General features: G+C 55.4%; 1 protein-coding gene across 2 annotated transcripts; it reads right to left on the bottom strand.

Moving 5' to 3' along the window:
- Positions 1–5,468: 5,468 nt before the first annotated feature.
- Positions 5,469–23,957, bottom strand: LOC123353446 (adhesion G protein-coupled receptor E3-like). 2 transcript variants are annotated; one of them, XM_044994539.1, is made up of 15 exons: positions 23,859–23,957; positions 17,124–17,255; positions 15,949–16,016; positions 13,235–13,339; positions 12,375–12,552; positions 11,717–11,836; positions 11,049–11,251; positions 10,217–10,387; positions 9,854–10,048; positions 8,839–9,074; positions 8,026–8,092; positions 7,156–7,247; positions 6,720–6,888; positions 6,496–6,603; positions 5,469–5,968 (listed from the first exon to the last, which is right to left on the bottom strand). In XM_044994539.1, exons 1-15 carry the CDS (start codon positions 23,950–23,952, stop codon positions 5,963–5,965), a joined length of 1,944 nt encoding a protein of 647 aa, XP_044850474.1. In that variant the 5' UTR covers positions 23,953–23,957; the 3' UTR covers positions 5,469–5,962. The 2 variants fall into 2 exon arrangements, with proteins under 2 accessions (XP_044850474.1, XP_044850473.1); XM_044994538.1 differs by lacking the exons at positions 15,949–16,016; positions 17,124–17,255; positions 23,859–23,957 and having other exon boundaries at positions 11,049–11,248; positions 13,235–13,344.
- Positions 23,958–24,404: the final 447 nt, after the last annotated feature.

Raw genomic sequence — 24,404 nt, 5'->3', positions numbered from 1 at the left:
ATAAGGTCCAACCTCATGCTCAAAGCAGGACCAATTCCCAACTAAATCATCCCAGCCAGGGCTTTGTCAAGCCGGGCCTTAAAAACCTCTAAGGAAGGAGATTCCACCACCTCCCTAGGTAACCCATTCCAGTGTTTCACCACCCTCCTAGTGAAAAAGTTTCTCTTAATATCCAACCTAAACCTCCCCCACTGCAACTTGAGATCATTACTCCTTGTTCTGTCCTCTGCTACCACTGAGAACAGTCTAGATCCATCCTCTTTGTAACCCCCTATCAGGTAGTTGAAAGCAGCTATCAAATCCTCCCTTATTCTTCTCTTCTGCAGACTAAACCATCCCAGTTCCCTCAGCCTCTCCTCAGAAGTCATGTGCTCCAGCCCCCTAATCATTTTTGTTGCCCTCCACTGGATTTTCCAATTTTACTACATCCTTCTTGCGATGTGGGGCCCAAAACTGCACATAGTACTCTAGATGAGGCCTCACCAATGTTGAATAGAGGAGAATGATCATGTCCCTCGATCTGCTGGCAATGCCCCTAGTTATACGGCCCAAAATGATATTAGCCTTCTTGACAAAGGCCAGAGGAGGGAGTGTTAGTGCCTGTGTGGACTTCTGAGAAGTGCATGGGGTGGAAGGAGATGCTGGGATGCTCTGGAACCACTCCTTCAAAGCCAGTCAGGACTCTGGGGGAGCCTCCTCTCTGAGCAGACTGTCTCCAGGGCAAGAAGCTTACACCTTCCTGGGTCCGACCTCAGAGCATTCAGCCCTTCCACACCATGCACTTTCCGCAGTGAGTCCGCCCAGGCGGGGTCCTGGGGCAGCCAGAGGTCCCTGCACCCCAACTCGGCAGTCAGATGTGACTCTCAGCCAGACTGTAAAACAGAAGGTTTATTAGATGACGGGAACACAGTTTAAACAAAGCTTGTTGGTACAGAAAACAGAACCCCTCGGTCAGGTCCATCTTGGGGGGTGGGGAGCCCAGAACCAAGTTCTGGGTCTCTCCCCATTTCCCCAGCCAGCTCCAAACTGACACTCCCTCCTCTGGCCTCTGTGTCTCTTCCGGACAAGGAGGCCACCTGATCTCTTTGTCCCCAACACCTTCAGTTGGCATCTTGCAGGGGAAACTGAGGCACCCACACAGTATTCAGAGAAAATATTAAGAACATTCCCACTTCATCACAACAGGTACAACAAAATATAATACTGTATATTGAAGTAGGCAAGTGCTGCTTCTGACTTTCCACTTTTAATTGACCCTTGTAATTTTGTGGCGCTGACGCGTTGTAGCTTCATTTTATATCGGCTTACAGGGCGGGAGCGGGGGGGCACCACCATTTTGGGCCCCACCAAAAATTATACAAACCTGACGCCTATGCTTGTAATGTCCTAGGGACAATCTCCCTCTTGGTTCCAGACCGGGACGTCTGTTATTCCTTCCCCTGAGCATCCACCCTTAAGATTGGAGACTGGCCACTTCCCAGGGCTTTGGGAGACGAGTCAGAGCTGCGGGACACCAGTGTGGGGCTGAGGTGGGCCAGCTACTGCTCTCAGTTACCCGGGTGCAGGGCAGGAGTAACTCTACTGAATTCAATGGGGTTACGCCTGATTTTTCTGTGGAATATTCCAGCTGCTGGGGGTGGTTCCTGCTCCCTTCCCCCTCCTCGAGGAGCAGCAATCAGCTGTTTGTAATGAACCAGCAGCTCCCTCTCCCATGCAAAGGCTGCAGTGTCTGGAGCTGGGCAGGAGCAGGGAGGTGTTTCAGACACACAAGGCTCCACTTTCCCTCCACGTTCTTCATTGCTGTGTAGGTGGGATTGGACTGAGCTCCCCTCTGACGTGGAGTGATGAGCTGGGGGAACAGACTCCAGGAGCAGACTGTTTGCCTAAGCACCCTACTGTGCCTAGGAACTCAGCAGAGGGAACTGCTTTGCCAAAGTGACCCCTTTTGACGGGTGTTGGGTTACAAATCACTTTAGTAGGGAGTGCAGGGGAATGGCATGTTGTCACCCTGATTGTGTGAGGAAAGGGCAGCAGAACTGTGCTTAGCCTGCCCTGAGTGATGCTCACTCGCTAAGCAGGGGGGTAGGGATGCCAAATCCCCATGAGAGTGAGAGAGAAAGAGGGTGGGGACAGGTGTCTGTATCCGGGGGCGTGGGCTCTGCCTAAAAAGTCCTAGATGCCATTTCACCCTCTCCCTCCCCACTGTGTAAAGACAGAGCTGATCAGACACGCTGGAGAGTGTTTGGTTTGTTCAGTGATCGCTAGAGCTGAAATCACTGATAACCAGGTCTAGCCGCAGAGCCTTAGGGCACGTCTACGCTTAACACGCTGCATCGGCACAACTGCACCGAGGGAACTGTGCCTCTGTGGCACTTTAATGGAGATGCTCTAAGCTGACGGGAGAGAGCTTCTCCCATCGGTGTAGTTAATCCACCTCCCCGAGAGGCGGTAGCTGAGTTGATGGGAGAAGATCTCCTGCCCACGCAGCCGTGTCTACATGAGGTTAGGTTGGTATAACTACGTTGCACAGAGGGCGGGTGTGTGTGTATTTTTCACCCCCCAAACGATGTAGTTATACCGATATAGGTCTGTAGTTCATACCAGACCTCAGTTGTAAACATGGTGGTGGCCAGGGCCGCCGAGAGCGGGTTCAGGCCCCAGTGAAAAAAATGTTTTGGGATGCCCAGCAAGGGTGGACCAGATAACGGAGCCAACAAAGCCGGGGAAGCCAGGCCCCGGGCCCCTTTCCAGACTGCTGGGCCCCGGTAATTTGTACCGGCTCCTCCCCATTCTCGTCGGCCGTGGTGGGGGCAGCAGGGGCCGAGGCATTTCTCAACACCATCTCCACACCTCCCACCCCACTGGCGGGAGCAGGGCCGGCTCCAGGCACCAGCCAAGCAAGCTCATGCTTGGGGCAGCAGATTCTAAGGGGCGGCTTCCCTCCAATCCTAGGGCGGCATGGCCACCCTTTTTTTTCTTTTTTTTGTTTACCTCTGCAGCCGACCCCCAGCGTTTTTTTTTTTTTTTTGCTTCGCCACTCCAACCACCCTGCAAGTTTTTTGGTTTTTTTTTTTGCTTGGGGCAGCAAAAAAGCCAGAGCCAGCCCTGGGCGGGAGTTGAACTCACATGAACGCTCTGAACTCAGGACCTTCACCGACCAAGGACAGCAACTGTGAGTGGGGTAAATGGCAAAGGCGGGTTAAAGGAGAATTTGTTGGACTTTCACTCTGCAAGGGGAGAAACTGAGGCAAAAGACACTGCCCAATATATTCTGGGGTAGGAGTTTACTCATGGCTAAGGCTATGATTATGACCAGGGGGCGGGGAGCTCCATAGCCTGATGGGGGAGGAAGGTTACAGGCAGGGTCGGCTTTAGGGCGATTCGGCTGATTCCCCAGAATTGGGCCCCGCACCACTAAGAGGGCCCCGCAACGTCCCATAGGAGCTGCCGCCAAAGTCCTGCCACTGTCGTTGGCGGCAGCTCAATCACTGCCATGGAGGAAGGTCCCTCCTCCGGAATGTCACCAATTGAGCTGCCGCTGAAGACAACGGTGGGACTTCGGCAGCAGCTCCTTCGAATCGGGCCCCGCGGTGCCTAAAACCAGCCCTGGCTACGAGGCACCGCGCTGGGCCCTACCTGGTGAGGCCCTGCTGCCCGGGCCTGGCTCCTCCCCGAGGGGCTTGGACACGTTGCTTATCTTCTCAATGCTGTGAAAGGTGGCAGCATGTGGCGTGGCGGTGTGGATGGGGAAGGCCGTCTCCACCACCAAGCGTCCTTGGCTCCCCTCTGGCTGGCGGCGGGAGACCCTCTGCAGTTGCCCAGCCATGATGGGAAGAGGAGGGACCCCCCGGGAGCTCTCAGCTACTGCGGAGGGTGAGGGGACCCTGCAGCAGCCCAGCCCCCGGTGGGCAGTGGGGGACCCTAGACCTCCCACTTGCCGCAGCTGATGGGGAACTAGAGCTCCCTGCTGCCACAGGGGGTGAGATCCCCCACAACTGCTCAGCTGCTGTGGGGAGCGGGGGACTTTGAAGTGGGGCAGTGGCGGTGGGGGACCCCGGAGCTCCAGATGCAGTGGGCATGGAGATGAACCTGCCTCCCCATTTTGTCAGGATATTTTTAGTGAAAGTCAAGACAGGTCAGAGGCTTCCGTGAATTGTTGTTTATTGCCCACGACCTGGCCATGATTTTTATTAAAAATATCGTTGCCTTACTCATGGTCACAAGCTGTTGCATCTCAGTGCTTCTCAAGCGGGCATGGACAGAGCCCAACAATCAATGTGATTGGTAGCAAAGTCATTTATTTCTCTCCAGCATGCTCTTATATACAATTATGGCAGGCAATCAAGCAATTGCTAATTGGTTAATAAAATACACACAGGCACAGCTATAACTTCATAGGGTAATTGTCATCCTGTACAACTTTCTGATTTATTATCCTGTTTACTGCCTACTGGCAGATGAGAACCAGCCCAAGGCCAGCATCTCACTACACAGCTCACAGCCTAATTAGCCCGTCCTTGAAGCCTACATGCCTTAGCTTCCCACACTCCCATCCGCCAAGTTAGCAATACATTCCCACAACAAGCTTTCGAATCGTGGCTCTGGGGTTTCCCAGATTCCTACCAGGTTCCTTTCCCCTTTTTATTAAAAGTTCTCTTTGTTATACACAGACTTGAGAGGGGATGTATTGCCTCTTAGAGGTGCCTAGGGTGGTCTGAAGCTTTCCCAGATTACTGGGTGGGGGTGTGATGGGTTCGGTCACAGAGATCCCCTTGGGACTGTCACCTGATGTGCTGAAATTACATCTGAGCCTGTTTCCCTGCCAGCTTGGAACTTCAGAACCCTGCCTTGTAGATCCAGACACGCTGCCTGCTGCAACACAGACCCAGGACTGGGCCATGTCCCCATAGCTGCAGACTTTAACTAAAAACAGTTCTGCAGGTTACCTGTCTCCTGCACCCAGACACCAGCTCCCAAAGGGATCCAAACCCCAAATACATCCGTTTTATTCTGTATAAAGCTTATACAGGTTAAATTTGTAAATTATTCACCCTCTGTATCACTGATAGAGATATGCTCAGCTGGTTGCTCCCCCAGGTATTAATCACTTACTTTGGGTTTATTTATAAAATCATTTTTGTTTAATTATAAAGAGTAGGATTTAAGTGGTTTCAAGTAATAACAGCCAGAACAAAGTAAGTCACAAAGCAAAATAAAACAAAACACAAAAGTCTAAGCCTAATACATTAAGAAACTGATTACCAGTAAATCTCACCCTCAGAGATGTTCTTTCACAGACTAGACTCCTCCTTAGTCTGGGTCCAAACCTTTCCCCTGGTACAGTCTTTGTTAGATCCAGGAGACATCTCAGGTGGTAAGCAGGGGTTTTCTCATGGCTGGCAGCCCTTTGTCCTGCTCCACCCCCTTTTATAACTTTGGCACAAGGTGGGAATCTTTTGTCTCTCTTGGTCCCTACCCTTCCTTCTAAATGGAAAAGTATCATATTAAGATGGATTTCATTATCAGGTGACATGGTCACATGTCACTGTAAGACCCCCTAGTCTCCATTCCCCATGGGCTGGCCCACTCGTACACAGGGAGGCTTTCAAGTAACTAAGGCCATTTACAACGGATTGTTTCTGGAGCACCCTTAATGGCCTCCACTTAATATGTTAACATCAGTGATACAAGTTTATATCTTATTCTTCTAACTCCAGATATAGAAATAACACACGCAAACAAATAGGATGAAGACACTTAGCAGATTACAAGCTTTCTAAAGACACCATAGAAGGGATATTTAGTGTAAAGTATATTCTAATTATGTCATATTTATAAGCGTATTTCCATAAAGCATATGGAGTGCAACATCACAGGGGGCTCCAGCTGGTTCTGTTTTGTGTTGGAACCCCTAGGTATTGAACCTGGCCCTGGATGCTGCTACCTCCACCTGGCAGATGGGTTACATCTGGCAAGAAAAGCAGAAAAATGACAGTAGGTTCCAAGGCCACTGAGAGTGTAATGTGCAAACTGGTGGGTTGTCTTGGGATGCGACACACAAAACCGCTGGACACTGAACCATAGGGATAATGAAGCCAAGGGAAATTCTTCACGGTGCTGACTGCTCATTGGGGATGATCCATCTGCACTGACAAGGTTTCAGTCCCAGGGGACAATCTGATCTATTCAGATCATTACACTGCAAGAGCCAATGCCTGCCTAGTCCACAGTGAGTGACCCCTGGAGCTCCCAGGAGAGCCAAGGGAAGGGAACATGGAGATGCCAGGACAGGACATTCTGTTCTGGTGCCTAAGACATCTAGGATACCCCTCGATAGTGACCAACTCTCACTAACACTTTCAGTGACATTCCCAGCTGGCTCATAACCAATCCTGAGTCATTCAGGGGACAAATCACCTTTACAGCAGTGATGAGACCCAGCTAGAGATGACTGTGTCACAGGCTGGTACTGGAGCAGAGCAGAGGACCTCTTACCATCTTGGTGCTGGTGGTGGGGACAGCAGACATGGACAGATTGGATGGCTGAGATTTCGTGCTGAACATTCGGAATCCCTTGATCCATCTCCTGTACTCCTCTCTCACCTGGAGAGTGAGGGACACGGTCACTGCACTATGTAACTAACACAGAGAAGATCAGACATAGCCACCACGAGGCCAGTGAAGGTGCTGGGTGGGTGCTGACGGGCCGTGGGCATTACCTGGCGATTGAGGAGACAGTGCACCAGGAAGATGAAGGCTCCCTGCAGGCTGTTGATGATGGTGAATAAATACGCCATGACTGTGGCTGCTGGGCCGACTTGGAGGAGACCAAGGCTCCATGTGCAGCCCAGAATGAAGAGCTGGGCGATGGCTTTAAAGGTCAGTAACCTGGGTAAAGGCAGATGGAGAGATCCAGTTACAATAACCCTATGGAGAGCAATTGGGTCAGGAGGATCTGGGCAGAGTGGGGTGGAGCTACTGGCCCCTGCTTTCCTATGTGGGACAGGGCTACTGTTAATGCAAACACACTGGGAATTCATTCGTATGGATCCTAGATATGCTGTTCCCCTCCTGCAATCCCCCACACCCTCCAGTGCCAAGGACTCTCCAATCCAAGGCATCTGACCCACCAGGACTGTTTTGTTGCCCTCTTACCTGTGGTCTCTGACAGTGGACACATCTGCATTGAGGGAGGAGAGTCTGTTTCTCAGGATCCACAGGGTCAGCACAAAGAACGTTATATTTATCTATGGGAACAGTGGGAAATATTTCCCATAAAACATCCCATCTGGGGCTGGTGACTCCAGCTGAGGCAGAGAACGATCCCACGGGACCGAGCCGAATGCTGCAGAATCGGGGACTGCTCATTTCCGGTGGGAATTATCCCCTCTCCTGTAATATCCCTTGGCAGTTCTTGGTCCATCCCCTTGCGTAGAGCTGGCAGCACAGCCAGGGCTGAGATGGATCAATGGGATCACAGAGGCCAGATGCTGCTCAGAGTTCAATATGGAGCCTCTCCAGTGGAGTCAGGAGTTATTTTGGGTTTACACTGGTGTAACTGAGAGCAGGATCTGGCTCAGAGATTCCAGATCCTGCCTCTAGAATACTTCTTGCCACTTCCAGGCTGTAACAAATCCCCCTGCCCCCCCTCCCCAACTTCCCCAGGGTGTAGGGAGGAATATGGAGGGACATTTGTTTCCGCCCCTACAAAAAACACTGTGAAGTGGAGCCCTCCCCCTTCCTCGTTCCTTGGGTCATTAACTAGACTAGACCAAACTCTTCTGTCTTCACTTGGCAAAACTCCTACTGACGTCCCTGGGAGCTGTGCCCGAGTAACGGCTGTAGGCCTGAGGACACAGCACAGGGACTCATTCCGGGACTGACCACAGCAGATGAGCCAGGTGGGACCTAACTGGGTCTTTCCTTGTGTTTTATGGGCCACATTCCCCTCCCTGCTTCACTGAAATCAATGGTGTCACAGAGGTGAGAGGAGAATGGGGCCCTGTGGTTCTGTGAGGTACCCACCAGGATTATGGCACAGACTGGTCCCAGGAAGCTCCAATGAAAGCCTCTCTCAAGGCTTAGCCAGCAGCTACAGGGAGGGAGGAAGAAGAAAGTGATTTTAATGGGATTACTGCCCTTTTTCAGTCCCGGGGGCAGAGACGGGGTGTCACAGGGCAGATGGATCTCAAAAGCGAGATGGATCTCAACCTGCCTGTGACATGGCCGACTCTCTTGCGGGCACCAGGCAAACAGCCCTCCCCATGTACCTCAGCATCTCCTGCTTTCAGCCACCACTTCCTCTTCCACCTCCTCACATGACCCTTTCTGGTGGATGGGCGCAGTATTGATGGAGGGCCAGACATGCAGCGGAGGGACATTGGCCTAGCTGCACTGAAGGAAGTGGAGCTGCCCTGATTTACACCAGCTGAGGATCTCGCCTGGGGTGTCTAGAACACGCCACACCCTGTTTTAGTGGCATCGCTCACTTTAGAGAGGGGATGCTCAGGGATTTGCACACAGGAAGAAGATGCATTTGTTTCGTACCCACCAGCCCCACAAACCCAGCCTGGGAGCTGGGCGTCAAGCTGGGATCTTTCTGGCTTGTTCTTCCACATCGTCAGTAAGGTGAGGAGTGTAGATGGCTGACAGGGGGCAACTCAACTGCAGCGCTCGGGGCAGCTTAGTGTCCCTGGGGATGGGAAGGGTCCCTGGGGGACATTCAGCTCCCAGGCAGGGTGAGCCGGGAAATCTAGGTTCAAGTCAGACCTGGGGTGAGCTGGACAAGCGCATGGAAGCCCCATCCCAGCTCCCCTTTGGGATGGGCGCTGCACTTACTGTTTGGAAGTTCCGTAGCCGTCAGGATTCACCGCTGCAGAAATAGCCACCGCCAGGGCTGGGAATCCGTAGCCGAATAGGTACATGAATCTCTTCTTGAACTGGTTGGCGCTGGTGTAATTCACGACCTTCAGGTTCCTGACGGTGAGGAAGAGGTGCAGCCCCTCCAGGAACATCCAGCTGAAGCAGGCCAGGAAGAGGTAGTGCAGGAGGCCAGCAATGACAGCACACGCCACCTGGGGGAGACAGAGAGCCCACGGGACACTGCAGTGGGGAAGGGAAATGCTGAGTATGGGGGAGACCAGCCGGGGGGGGGTCACACCGGGATTCCTGCTAGCACAGCTCTCCAGGTATAGCGCTCTGTGACCCAGAGACCAGGGGCATCTGCAGGCCCCAGCACGCCAAGCGCGTGCTTGGGGCGGCATGCCGCGGGGGGTGCTCTGCTAGTTGCTGGGAGGGCAGCAGGCAGGGTGCCTTCGGCAGCATGCCTGCGGAGGGCACGCCTGCGGGAGGTCCACCGGAGCTGCGGGACCGGTGACCAGCAGAGCGCCCCCCGCGGCATGCCGCGGTGCTTGGGGCGGTGAAATGTCTAGAGCCACCCCTGCCAGAGACGGCAGGTACTTTGGTTTCTGTAGGGTCCTGTGGGTGCACATTGCTAATGCAGGAAGGGAGCAGAGATTAGTGGTTAGAGGAGGGGAGCAGGGCTCAGGGGATTCAGGTTCTGTTCCCAGCCCTGCCACAGAGTCCCTGGGTGACCATGGGCAAGTCACGTAGGAGAGGAATCGAGGCACAGGGAGACTGTGACATAGGGATAGAACTGGCTGAACTCCAGGGGTTGGGGACACTCAGAGCACTGTGCCCAGTGTGAAGGGGCCTAACGGGGTGGAAACATCCCCCCAGGAACCCTCCCTGTGTCCTGCACAGCCCAGAATCCAGGGAGCACAAGGGGTTCAAAGCCACACACCCCAGCACTGCTGCACGTGGAGGAACAGAGCAGGGGAGAATCAAGCCGTACCTGAGTGTGGATGCGAGTCACCTGGGTGAGGAAGAGCAGGTCGGCCAGGAAGAGGCAGAGGCAGAGCTGCAGGTGGAGGGAGGTGCTGATGTTGCGGATGGAGCGGCACAGGAGGAAGGTGAGGATGGCCAGGAAGAGGCACAGCAGGGAGAGGGTCAGTCCCACGTAGGTGATGATGGTCAGTGGGTAGCTCTCCTGTAACACAGCAAAGGGAGAATCACCAGTGACCCCCGCCCAGCCCCCTCGGCTCCGACTCAGCCTTTTCCCCAGCAAAGCCTCCAGTCGCTCCAGGGAGAGCTTTGCCCACGGCTGAGTGCAGAGCTCAGGGTCCAGCCCTGTGACCCGAGTCTCACGGTGAGATACCGTCACTGCGGTGGGAGCCATTAGGACGGCGAAGCTGGAGAGATGGTCACAGCTGCAGGTGGTGTGAGTGCTGTTCGTGTGCACGGCGGTGCAGCCGTCCGGAGACCAGCTGCTGCTCTCGGCCACCACTTTCCAGTAGACGCAGAGAGCCTCTTCCTCCTCTTTTTTGGCCTGGAAACACAACAGAATCATCCTCATCCTCACAGGACCACAGAACGTCGTTTCTGTTATCACATGTCTATAGCAAACCTGAGGCCACTGACAGCTCCATGGCTCTCCCCACGCAGCCCCCAGTGCCCACTGGAGCCATCCCGGTGACAGCGAAGAGAGAACACAGATCCTGCTGCTGCAAAAGCCCAGGCCCTGCTATTGGAGCGAAAGGGAAATAAATCCTTGCTAGCCATTAGCACTATGAGGAACCTGGCACATGGCTGAGCAGTTCCGACAGCATCCAGCAGAGGGCAGTGCTGTGTGCACACATACACATATGCACCCTAACCACCTCATTACCGTATCAAAGTGTTTCATGCTGATTCCCTGAACCCCACTATCTACAGAAAGCGGCTTTCCAGTTATTCCAGCCCAGGGTTGAGCTAGGCGGAGCTGTTACCCTAGAGCACTTTGCACAGCCCTATGTCGTGGTGTGACCCCCGGTAACCTCCTCCAGTAACACAGCCCCAACGCATCAGGAATAAGGAGGCCTCCTCTTCTCAGGACCATCGGGAGCCAGAAAGGCAGCACGGTCCAAATGCCTGGCAGGAGATTGTGCCTTCTACATACCCCTCTGGAGCCCCAGATATGGAGCAAAGCGAGAGGCTCTTCAGTCACATACCTGTCTGTGGCGCAGGGTGAAGTTTGCAGGGCTGGAGAGGTGAATGGGTCTCCCGTCTCCGACAGCCCCACTCACCACCCTGGAGTTGAGGTGACTTTTTTCCAGCTTCCCCCCAGCCCGTTGATTTCCCTCGCTGAGACATCTCACACTCATGATGGAGTCCAGGGTGGAGTAGGAAATAAAAGCAGCAGCCCCCAAACCTGCTGGGAGATGGAGTCGCTATGGCAAAGAATGAGCCCAGGGGTCACAGTGAGGATTCAGGGCCCTGAATATGGCAGCTGAGGGTACACGTTACTCTGGTCCCCCACATCTCCATTTCGGGGTCTAGCTAGACTAGGGCGTCCCTGTCCTTTCCATTCCCTGGGCCCACTTCATACCAGAGACCCTCTCATGAGCCATCTCCCCTCTGTGCCCCCCAACTCCTCACTGCTGGGGGCTCAAGCTGTGGGACAGGCAGGAACGAAGGTGTCAGCTCCATGGCCACAGCCTGAGAACCACTGGCTCAGCCAGCAAGGAGCACTCCAGGGCTAGAGACAGAGGCCGGGGCCCGGACTGGGGATCCATGGGGAGGGAGGGAGGAAGAGGGGAACCCAGACTGGGGTTCGGTGCCTGGGAACCGCTCTGTGCCATGGTTTGGGCCCTGGGTGTCTCCATCCCCAGGATGGTACCTTGTGTGGCTGCCCCGGTGACTGTATCACAGTGCACGACCATCGTCTCCTCGTGAGCGCTCAGCGTGAAGACCTCGCTGTGCTGGCTGCAGTTCCCTCTGACAAGCCGTGTCTGGATAGCTGCGGGGGGTGGGGGTGAGGAATGACAGAGCCCCTCGCTGTGAAACCAGTTCCCTGGGAATCTGTCCATTCTGGGCCAGATCCAACCCCCTCCCACTCCACTTGGAGCCGGGGGGCTTCAGGGCTCTTTCACACTATGGGAGGGGGAAGTTTGGTGCCCTCCTGAATTCCACTGATCACCCCTCCCATATCCCCTCCCCACATTCTGGCTCTGTCTCCCTGGGGATGCTGCATCCCCAGCAGGGGGAGTAGTGGGGCTTGGGGGAGGCACCTGGCTCAGCGTGGCAGGTCCTAGTGGTGAAATGCCAAATATTACATTTAAACCCTTCTCGGGCATTGCTGTTGCTCCTAGGGACACTGGCGGGGCTGGGTTATATTTCCTGGTGCAGGGGCCGTGCTGTTCTGTGTCTGTACTGAACACAGGCTCACATCACAATGGTATAAAGGCTCTAACTTCCAGTGGATTTGGGGCACAGTGTGTAACCCGTATCTCACGGCAGCCAGCAGGTGGTGCTGAGAGCCACACGTCCCCCCTCACCCAGAGACTCTGTTGTCACTTTTTGTGTTGTCTTCTCCGGAGACCGGAGCGCAGTGGCCAGCGCGGCCCGTTCCATGCTCTGCAGCAGGACCGTCACGGCCGACACCACCTCCCACTTGTCTCCACTGTCCCAGAGGGAGGTGCTGTTCAGGAGAGCGTTGAAACGGAGAGTCACGTTCTGATGACAGGAAAGGAAAAGCCCTGGGAGCGAGGAGTCCGGGGGTTCAGGTGCCATGTCCCGTGTGTTTCCAGGGAGCATTGGGCATCCCAGCCTCTCCCAGTTTAGGGGGCTGCAGTGCTCTCAGAGGGGGAGCACTTTACAAAGGGAGTCCACTGAGGCTGACTCAGGGCCCCACTGGGACCTGAAGCTAACTGGGGCTAGAACCCTTTGTCCTTCCTTCTTCGTTCCTGCTCCCCCATCCCCCATCCCTCCATTACAGATGCCAGGGAACAACATTGTCACAAGCTCACGGCTTCCTAGGCTGTCTCTATGCTGCATCAGGCAGTTGTTCAGAAATGTCTGGCAGGGCAGGGATTGAGCCCAGGTCCTGCTGCCTGAAAAATTTAGGTCAATCCCCATTAACTGTTAGTAGTGTAGCACCTCTGATGAACAACAACAGTTCTGAACACTAGAGGGCGCGTGTGGTAGGACAACACAAACGTGCACTCACACAAACACCACTAGAGGGTGCACCCCCCCTCCCCACAGCAGTGGAGGGCACAGATCTTGTCTGAGGAGTATCTACATGTCTCCCTCCCCTGCAGTGAGACTCCTAACCCGGCACAGCAGCACGCAGGGCTCTGGGGCACACACAGGAGCACTAGTCTGCAGGGCACATTTAAGGGGTGGAGCCTCTCACCTCCAGTGATAACGTCACATTCCCGTCTCCGAATGTGGACATCAAAATGTTTAACATTGAATTAAAGAAAGAGCAAAAACTGCTTCTTCTGCTGCTCCGCTTTCCCTGCAGAGAGACCCAGGGCAGAGGGTGAGTTCTGCAAGCGCTGAAGGGCGACCGACACTGGTGTTTGCCTTGTGCAGGTGCCTGATTCTGACACCCCTTATCGTGTGAATAAAGCTTTTATACCAGACATGTCCAGGACATGTACGATGGCGCTGTTGCCACAGCGAGAGGTTCATGTGGAGAAAGGGAACAGTTTCTAGTAACAGCTGGAATATACCAAGGCTTGGGACTAAGCCCCTTTTTGTTCACATGGGTGCTGGGTGCATTGACAGAAAGCAGCCAGAGAGGAGTCCCCTGGCACCTGCCTTTTACAGATGTTGTAGTGCTCATGGGGGAGAGGAAAGAGGAAGTGAAAGAAGATGCAGAGAGACATGCAGGTGCATATTGAAAGAAACAGCATGAAAATCAGCAGAAGAAATCACAGTACATGGTCTGTAGATTCAATGCTCTCCTGCAGGAAGACAATGGGTGTGTAAGTCTGGGGACCAGCCACTAGCAAAGCTACAGAAGTTTTAGAAGGCTCAATATCAATTTGCAAACCTCTAGAAGATAATAAGGTGATAAGTAACAGTCAGCATGGATTTGTCAAAAATAAATCCTGTGAAATCAACCTGACAGCTTTCTTGGGCAGGGTAACAAGCCTTGTGGATAGTGGGGAAGCAGTAAACGTGGTATATCTTGATGTTAGTGAGGCTTTTGACACTGTCTCACGTGACATAAACAAACTAGGGAAATACAACCTATATGCAGCCACTCTAAGGTGGGTGCATAACTAGTTTGAAATCCGTTCCCAGCGAGTAGTTATCACAGGTTCACAGTCAAGCTGGAAGGGCATATCGAGTGGGGTCTTGCAGGGATCAGTTCTGGGTCTGGTTCTGTTCAATATCTTCATCGGTGATTTAGATAATGGCATACTGAGAACACTTATAAAGTTTGAGGATGTTACCAAGCTGGGAGGGCTTGTAAGTGCTTTGGAGAATCGGATTAAAATTCAAAATGATCTTGACAAACTGGAGAAATGGTCTGAAGTAAATAGGATGAAGTTCAAGAAAGACAAATGCAAAGTTCTCCATTTAGGAAGGAACAATCAGTTGGTCACACATATAAAATGGGAACTGACTGCCTAGGAAGGAGCACTGCGGAAAGGGATCTGGGGGTCATAGTGGATCACAAGCTAAATAAGGCCTGGTCTACACTACGAGTTTATTTCGAATTTAGCAGCGTTAAACCGAATTAATGCTGCACCCGTCCGCACAACGAAGCTCTTTATTATGATATAAAGGGCTCTTAATATCGATATCTATACTCCTCCCCGATGAGGGGAGTAGCGCTGAAATCGGTATTGCCATTTTGGATTAGGGTTAGTGTGGCCGCAATTCGACAGTATTGGTCTCCGGGCGATATCCCACAGTGCACCATTGTGACCGCTCTGGACAGCAATCTGAACTCAGATGCACTGGCCAGGTAGACAGGAAAAGCCCCGCGAACCTTTGAATTTCATTTCCTGTTTGCCCAGCGTGGAGAGCTGATCAGCACAGGTGACCACGCAGAGCTCATCAGCACAGGTAACCATGCAGTCTGAGAATCGAAAAAGAGCTCCAGCATGGACCGTACGGGAGGTACTGGATCTGATCGCTGTATTGGGAGAGGATTCTGTGCTAGCAGAACTATGTTCCAAAAGACGAAATGCCAAAACATTTGAAAAAATCTCAAAGGGCATGATGGTGAGAGGCCACAATAGGGACTCACTACAGTGCCGCATGAAAGTTAAGGAGCTCAGAAAAGCCTACCAGAAAACCAAAGAAGCAAATGGAAGGTCCGGGGCAGAGCCACAGACATGCCACTTCTACGCTGAGCTGCATGCAATTCTAGGGGGGGCTGCCGCCACTACCCCACCCCTGACCGTGGATTCCGAGGAGGGGGTAATCTCAGCCATGCCTCAGGATTCTGCGGATGGGGAAGATGAGGAGGACGACGAGCTTGCAGAGAGCACACAGCTCTCCGTTCTCCCCAACAACCAGGACCTTTTTCTCAGCCTGACTGAAGTACCCTCCCAAGGCATTATCCCAGACCATGAAGCCATGGATCACAAGCTAAATAAGAGTCAACAGTGTAATGCTGTTGAAAAAAACCCAAACCTCATTCTGGGATGTATTTGCATAGTAGTTCTCAAACTTTTCTACTGGTGACCCCTTTCACATAGGAAGCCTCTGTGTGACCCCTGTTATAAATTAAAAACACTTTTTTTTTTTACATTTAACACCATTATAAATGCTGGAGGCAAAGCGGGGTTTGGGGTGGAGACTGACAGCTTGCAACCCACCATGTAATAACCTCATGACCTCCTGAGAGGTAGCAACTCCCAGTTTGAGAAGCCCTGTATTAGCACAAGAAGACACAAGAAGTAATTCTTCCGCTCTACTAGAGGGATGAGGAGGATCGAGTCCCAGCGATGAAAGAAACAAACACAGAGTTGCCTTGATCTTGGATGGGGTTTACAGGGGTCACCGTAATACCAACAGCAAAGGTTTTTGTCTGGGAATTTCCATATTGGTGGTAAAAAACACAGGGCAAAATCCCCAACAAATGAATGATGGAGTCAAACGTACCTGCAGAGAGAAATTCCTGCACATCTCTTTGATTCCCTCAAACTCAGGGCTGGAGTTAATGCTGGGGACTTGGAGCGATGGGAAGAGAGGAGCAGATGTTAGAGTTTTCATATCAGATTTTCATCTCAATTCACTCCTGCCTGGGGGAAAATCCCCTTCTCTTCCCAGCCCCGCTGGCTTCTCTCTGGGCACATGCTAGTCCTGCGCTGCCAATAATTTAACATGCGGCTGCTACAAAACTCCCATCTCCCTCCCTTCCTCCCCGTCTCACTCTGTCTCTCTCTCCTCTCCATTTACACTGGGCTTTGCCTGTCCTTCCTGCTCCCGTCTCTGAGGCTTCTTGGCGTGTTTCCATCTGCTCTGCAGAGAGACCTGCTGGGTACAGATGCCTCTGCCCACTGGGGAGAACCCACCTTTCCACATGCCTTAGCCCCACTGTGCTGCCGACCAGGAGCTGCCCTAGGTAAGCGCCACCTGAGCCCCCTCTGGCACCCAAACTCCCTCCCAGAGCCTGTATCCCGCTCCCCCTCGCGCACCCCAACCCCTGCCTGAGCTCTGAGCCCCATCCCAGAGCCCGCGCCCCCCCCCTGCACTCCAACCCCATTCCCCAGGCTTGACCTGGAGCCTGCACCCCTCCCACACCCCAACCCCCTGCCCCAGCCTGGGGAGAGTGAGTGAGGGTGGGAAAGAGCGAGCGGCGGAGGGAGAGGGATGGAGTAGGTGGTGCAGGGGCCTCGGAGGAGGGGCAGGGAAGGGTGTTTGGGTTCGTGTGATTAGACAGTTGGCAGCCCCAGGGAAGAGACACCAAGCCCCTGGCAGCCCTGCTCACCCACTCCCGACGTGGCCATGGTGTAATCCCGGACTGGCCCTGGCACTGCCCCTGCTCCGCTCCCAGAGCCAGACCTGGGCTCGCTGGTGCCTGTGGCGCTGAGACAACCAGAAACACCCCAGTGGACGGACAGGCTGGGCTGGGGAGGGGAGGGCCTGGAGGCTGAGCTCCCATGGCCAGGGCTGAGACCCAGAGGGACCCCGTCCATGGGGGGCAGGGGGCTGGCGCAACATCCCAGACCAGTTCCCAGCTCCCTGCCCCCTCGGGCAGGACCTCTGCCTGTGTAACCCCAGGCCCTGCCCAGCCCCCCAGGTGTCCCCTCCATGCCCCCCGCAGCAGGACCCACCTTGGCACAGGGTCGTGTTCCTGTTGGAGGGGACGTAGCCGGCCCGGCACTCACACCAGTAGCTCCCAATGGTGTTGATACACGTGGCCTTGGGGCCACAGATATCTGGGGTCTTGTTGCACTCGTCAATGTCTGAGAGGGGAAAGCGGGGGAGGGGGTCACACACAGCACGGCTGGGGGCTCATGGGGGCGAAGGACCATGGAGGCACCCCCCACCCATTGCAGGGGGCGTGGTCTGTTGGTCAGTCTGTCTCCTCCATCTAACCCCACCCCCCGTTCAATTCTCCTTTCTTCCCTGCTACATGCAGGGCCCCAATCCCTGCGGTGCAACCCCTCCCCCACCCCAGATCGGCAGTTCAACCTTTTCTAGATCAGGACCCTGCGATCTCCCCCCTGCACCAGCCCTGACAGAGCAGGTAAAAAAAAAGGTAATAATTGGAGATATACCAATCTCCTAGAACTGGAAGGGACCTTGGAAGGTCATTGAGTCCAGCCCCTGCCTTCACTAGCAGGACCAATTTTTGCCCCAGATCCCTAAGTGGCTTCCTCAAGGATTGAACTCACAACCCTGCGTTTAGCAGGGTTAAGGGGAGGGGGGGAGGATCAGCCAGTTAAGCTGCAAAGGGGAAGTGACTCAGGCTGCGTGCAGGGCGCTGGGTAGAAGGAAGCTCACCTGGGAGGGGACAGGTGGGGCTTCGCTACAGCCCGAGGGCTGGGCCCAGTGTTGGGGGCCTGAGGCGAGGGGGACTCGGAAGCCCCGAGGAGGGGCTAGGAGCCCGGAGGAAGGGTTTCACTAGCAGGCATAGGACAGAGGGGTCTGACTTTGAAAGGCTCCCCCAGAATGGGGATCTCAGCGTGACCTGGCCGGACGGCCGAGACATAGGGCAGCCGCGACTCCGGGAGCTGCAATGGTGGAGGAGAAGAAAGGGGGCACCATGCTCAGCGTTACAGACCCCAGCCCCATGGGTCCCCTCCCCGTTCGGGATACACCCAGCCCCGCCCCTCCTCTGGAGCACTAGGAGAAGGGTGGGTGGGCTGCGCCCAGGGGAGTGCAGGGAATTGGGTGATGTCCCTTTAAACTAGTTTCTTTGCTCTCTGGTGGTGCTCACGGGGGTCTATGGCAGAAGCCCGCAGACCCCGACATGCGGCCAGGCCCTGCACGGCTGGTGCACGGGTTGTTTGGAAGCCAGCTGGATCCAGGGGATCCCCCTATTCCTAACACTGCGCAGTGAGCAGTGGCCCAACGTCCATTCCCAGACCCTGCTGTGACCCCCTGGCCCAGGGCCCCGTGGGGTGAATCCTCTGAACTCTCAGACGGATGATGCCAGTTTGACACTCGCTGCCGATCTGGCCTGTGGAAGCTGAGGCCAGAAGAGACCTACCCAGCCTGACCCCCAGCCAGCGAGTCACCAATCCAGCCCCAAACGGAGGGGACTTTACTGCCCTCACTGCCTCCTGGGGCCTTTCACCACTGTGGAGAGTCTGATCTGACAGACAGGCCCTGCCCTGCCCGGGCACAGAGAGCCCTGTCGTGATCTAGCCAAACACTGGAGGGACGTGCACCTGCCAGGCTGCCAATGTGGGTAATAGGTAATAAGGGGAGATATACCAATCTCCTAGAACTAGAAGGGACCTTGAAAGGTCATCAAGTCCAGCCCCCTGCCTTCACTAGGCAGGACCAATTTTTGCCCCAGATCCCTAAGTGGCCCCCTCAAGGATTGAACTCACAACCCTGGGTTTAGCAGACCAACGCTCAAACCACTGAGCTATCCCTCCCCCGCTTTGCCCAGCAGCTGGGTAGTGCCAGCTGCTGGGCAAAGGGGGATACACAGGGGATGTCGGGGCTCCATGGTGCAGCGGGGTCACTCACCCCATGCAGGGAGTGGGGTTTTCTATCTAGGGACCCGGCCTGTACATGCAGAGATGCACTCGTTCCGGCCAGCCAGCCCCTGAGGAGCCTGCAGTCCTGTCTGGGGCAATGAGAGATGGAGAAGCAGAGCTGGGACGATCTCTGACTGCAGCTGCAGGTTTGGGGGGATGTTGCAGCTTCTAACAACATCTCCAGTGCCCTACGCTCGTGCCTCGGTAGAATTAGGCAGCCTGGCAAGAGACATGGCGACCTTCAGTCCCTGGGCTCAGTTTCCAATTTGCAAAACAGGCTGGGAGTCAGAACAGACACTTTGCCCGGGTGTGGCACAGAGAAAAAGCGAGACCTCAGGGCAACCTGGTTAGTTTCACCATCCATGAATGCTGGTTAGTGTCAGAGAGTGTAAGCTCAGTGCATTAACAGCATCACCAACGCCAAGCAATCAATAAAAGCCCCAAACCAGGAGCCAGGCTGCAAAAAAGTCACAAGCTTGGTTTAAAAATCATGAGATTTTTTTTTAAACAAAATCCATTTTGGCTTTGTTTTGTCAGTCACCCCAGTGTAAAGTTTGGCAGTTTTTCCTCCACCACGTGGGCCAGGCCCTACTTTTGATTTTAGCCAAAAGTGGAATCACGTGACTCTGGGAGGTGGGGCTTTAAGGCAACGCCACGTGTTAGCAACACTGCAGAAAAGCCAGAAACATCATGTCTTTGCCATGACTGTGTCCAGCTCCTGTTGTACCCGTGCAGATCTGAGACTTATCCTTTTGACTCTTCCCAAATCCCCAACTGCATTTACACATGTAACTCCCCGGCATGTTGAAGCAGTTCCCATGGGGCTCACAGATTGTGGCGTTTCGCTGGCACACGTCAATGTCTGTAAGGGGAGAGCAAGTGCTGGGTCAGGCTGATCTAGGAGCTGGACCTTGGGCACTGGGGTGACGCTGCTGGAGGATAATCCAGGCGTCCGACATGCACCGTGCTCTGGGGAGACGGGACTGGTTAGAGCCAGGAGTTCAGTGACTGGGTCAGTGAATGGGAGCAAGTGGCTATTGTCCGGAATGAGCCGCTCCAGCTGGGAAGGGAAAAGCAGCCCTGCCAGGACACGCGCCTGCTGCTTGCTAAAGCTCCCAAGTGGATCTGGTGATGCCCAATGCCGCAATATCAGTGCGGACGGCAATGGCTGAATGAGCCGCCCGCCCCTGGAGGGGACAAATGCGGAGCTGCTTTGGAGGAAGGGGATAGAGAATAACATGAGGGCTGGTCTAATGCCTGGATATCAGTCAATGGGGTGACCTCCTCTGCAACCCACGGCCTGCCCTGGGCACCCCCTTGCACACAGGACAGTGCAGAACCATAGGGGTTCAGAGACAGGAAAGGAGAATGATCGGGGCCTGGAGAAACCCTCTATGGAGAGAGATTGAAAAGACTGGGACTGTCACCTTAGAGTGAATGTAAGAGGGGACGTGTTAAGAGTCCATAAATGCCTGACGGGGACAGAGAAGGGAGATGGGGAGCTTCTGTTCTCCCCACCTCATAACACGAGAGCAAGAGCCAGCCAGGGAAGTTAGAAGAGGGAAATTCGGAGCGGAGCCAAGGAAAGGCTGTTTCACGCAATGTGCGATTAGCCGGTGGAACTCCCCACCACAGGAGTCACTGAAGCCAAGAATTTAGCAAGATTCAAGGAGCGACCGGACATTCCTACGGATGATGAGAACAGCCAGAGGGATCGTAGTTAAACAGCACAAACATTTGGGAAGAGAGAGAAAACCTCCTGCTGTGGGGCTTCAGCCCAGCTGAGTATTAGAGACCAGGAAGTGAGGGCAGATTATCGCCCGGCTGCCACTGCAGGGCTCTTCCACCGTCCTCTGCACCATCTGGTTTTGGCCCGTTGGAGCCGGGATACCAGGCTAGATGGGCCTCAGCTCTGATCCCGTCATACTGTGCAGGTGCCATGTTACTTGTGTCTCAGCCTGGCCTGCATCATGGTTTTGTCTCTTCAGAGGCTGAGCTGCTCCCGGGGCAGACTGAACCATGTCAGAACCTACCGGCTGCATCCTGCCAAGTGCTGCCTCCTCCGCCCCTTGACCCTGCGACACTCGCGGGTTCCCCTGACAGCACCAAGGCAGCTCCGTGTTTCCAGAACCTGCTTTCTTCCAGAAACGACATACAATTGGGTTCCGCCCCCAAAGACTTTCCACAGTCCATGCGGGATGGGAACGGAGCTTCCAGCATCCTTATCCATCCCGTCCTGGTTCGATTGGGATGTTTATTGCGGATAGCGCTGCAGCCGGGGCCCCGTGGTGCCAGGTGCTGTACACACATCCAGCCACAGCACAGCCGCTGCTCCAAAGCGCTTTCCCCAGCTCCGACGCTCTGTCTGCTGGAGAAGGGGGGCCATGCGCTGGGTTCTCGGTGGTGCAGCCAGATCTCTCCCCTCCCTCGGGCACACGGGTGTCCCGCGGCTTCCAAACTCGCTCCGAGTTGCAGGGAGCTCTGAGACTGGGTGTCTCTAGCGGCTTAAGTACACGGGGAAATTGAGGGTAACAGCTCCTGTGGAATCGCTCCCCATCCAGACACTCTGGTCTGGAATAATCAGTGGTCTTCCAAAGAGAACAGCGATCGCCATCAGTCCCCCCCGGGGCCAAGCCCTAGGGATTCTCCACACGGCTCCCGATACCAGCTATCCCCGCACAATCCCCGGGACGCTGGCTGAGATCCCTGTGGTGCTGATTTCTTCTTGTGCCTAGACCCGCCCCAGGACACTGGCTGGGGTTATCCCACGCGGCCTGGGGCTGGCGCAGGAACGGCTGGGCGAGGTCTCTGCCGGGGAAGCATATGAACCAATGGGCTCCTGAGTTCTCCCAGTGCTACGTGCCCGGTGCTCTGTTCCCCCCAAACGGGGGGGTAACGGGCGGTTTCCATGGGAACGGCCGGCTGGGACTTGACACAAGCTCGAACTACCGGCTGAACGTCGCAAACAAGGGCCTGGAGCGTCCAGGCCCCTTCTCCGGTCAGGCCGCCCTGGCTGCCTACGGGGGCATAATGGCCCCCTAGGAAACACCCTCCCAGCCAGGGGGCTCCCTGCCAGTGTGGGGCTGGAAAAGGCTCTGCTCCCAGCCCTGAGGGAGGGGGCAGATTGGGGGTGTGGCCGGGGTGCCCTGCACTGGGGCTATTCCCTTCCCCCCAGGCCCATAGGGGGCAGAGCGCACTGTGCTGTACGTGGACCATACACGAGGCCCCTTCCCAGGCTCAGGGGCACTAGCAGCCTGGATTGTGTGTGCTGGGGGCAGCGAGAATCCCACCTGCCTCCCCGGCGCCTCCCTGCAAACCTAGGGGTTTATTCCCAGTCCAAACACTGAGGCAGGGGAGATCCTGGCCCCCACACGCTGGGGCAGAGGTTGAGGGTCACAGCTGATCAGACTCCTGGTGTGTGGATCAAGTGCCTTTGCTGCAGCCAGCAGCAGCCTCTCGTGCAGCAACCGGACTGGAATGAGCCCAGGGGTGTACGTATGTGGGGGGGACTGAGCAGGGTGCATGGGGGGCAGGGGAGAGCTCACCCTGGCAGCTGTTCTCACTCGCGTGTGTGAACTTGGCTTTCCCAGAGCTGGGCTCGTAGCTATCGATACAGTGGCAGTAGTAACTCCCAGCCACGTTGGTGCAGTTTGCGTGGGGTCCGCAGTCTGCTGGACTTGGGCCCTGACACTCGTCAATATCTGCAGCACAAGAGGGGATGTTCTGTACAGTCCTGGCAGGAGACATTTCCCGCATCACCCCCTCATAGCCCCGCACTGACCTGGGTGATGGGACCCAGGCGACCGGGCCCCTGGCAGCTTAACAATCACAGGCCCGATTCTCAGCTACACTCATGCGGCACTAGGCTGCTCTGGCAGCGGAACGGCCACCAGAGAATCCCCCACCCTGCAAAAGGTGCCACCCCAGCTGGTGTGGAGCTGCTATAGGTTTCCTGCACCCACCCTGCTCCTAGCCCCTGTGGGAGGATCGGGGGCATGGCAGGGGCACACCATGCTGTGGCTATTCTCTCCTCACCAGGCCCATAGGGGCATAATGGCCCCCTAGAAAACACCCTCCCATCCAGGGGGCTCCCTGCCAGTGTGGGGCTGGAAAAGGCTCTGCTCCCAGCCCTGAGGGAGGGGGCAGATTGGGGGCGTGGCCGGGGTGCCCTGCGCTGGGGCTATTCCCTGCCCCCCAGGCCCATAGGGGGCAGAGCACACTGTGCTGTACGTGGACCATCCACGAGGCCCATTCCCAGGCTCAGGGGCACTAGCAGCCTGGAGTCTGTGTGCTGGGGACACCGAGGGACCGAGCTGCTGTGGAGCTGCTGTCGGGGTCCTGCACCCACCCTGCTCCTAGCCCCTGATGTAGGGCCGAGGCCGGGGTTCTCAGCATGGCGGATATTCCCTGCCCCCCAGAACCCATGGAGGAGGATTGAGGCACACTGTGCTGTGGCTATTTTCTCCTCACAAGATCCTATAGGGGGCAGAGCGCACTGTGCTATTTCCAAGGCCCAGACACGAGGCCCCTTCCCAGCTCAGGGGGCACGAGCAGCCCAGATGCTGCGCGCTGGGGCCAGCGAGGGTCCCCTCCCCCCTCCCCAGCGCATCTCTGCAGCACAAGGAATTTGCTCTGTGGGTCTGTTTCTAACCCTAAGGGTTTATTCCCTGTCCAAGCGCCGGGCACAGGGGTGAGCCCAGCCCCATGCTCTGCAGGATCAGGTGAGGGTCACGTCTCATCACAGCCTCGCTGACACCCAAAGCCGGCAGCAGCCCCGGTGCAGCGCCAAGCCTAGAACTAGCATTTGTGTGTGCGAATGGCGGTGTCAGCAGGTGGGGGCAGGGGAGAGCTCACCCTGGCAGCTGTTCTCACTCGCGTGCGTGAAGTTGGCTTTCCCAGAGCTGGGCTCGTAGCCATCACTGCAGGTGCAGTAGTAACTCCCGGGCATGTTTATGCAGTGTGCGTTGGGTCCACAGTCTGGCGGGCTCGGCCCCAGACACTCGTTAATATCTGTAATGCAAGAGGGGATGCTCTGTACAGTCCTGGCAGGGAGACGTTCCCCGTATCACCCCCAAACCCCCACACTGAGCTGGGTGACGGGACGCAGGCGACCGGGGCCCTGAGCGGTTAGTGATTAAGGGCCTGGTTCTCAGTTACCCATTTCTGCTGCTGGAATGTCAGAAACAGCCCCCCAAGCCGAGCCTCCTGTCCCATGTAAGGGGGGGCCCCACAAACACCCAGATCCTCCATGTGAGGGGAGAGTGGGGAGACTCCCCCTGGGGGTCCGGGATCCCCCTGTGTTGGGGGGGGGAGTGAAAAGCTGCCTCGCCTATGCCCCCCCTCCTTGGATCCCTGCATGGCAGGGGGGGAGGGGGAATAGCCAGGGCTGCCTCATTCTGC

This window comes from Mauremys mutica, chromosome 20, assembly GCF_020497125.1.
Source record: "Mauremys mutica isolate MM-2020 ecotype Southern chromosome 20, ASM2049712v1, whole genome shotgun sequence".
Classification (NCBI taxonomy): Eukaryota; Metazoa; Chordata; order Testudines; family Geoemydidae; genus Mauremys; species Mauremys mutica.
The sequence above is the reverse complement of the archived record's forward strand: the minus strand, read 5'-3'. Positions and strand labels throughout refer to the sequence as shown.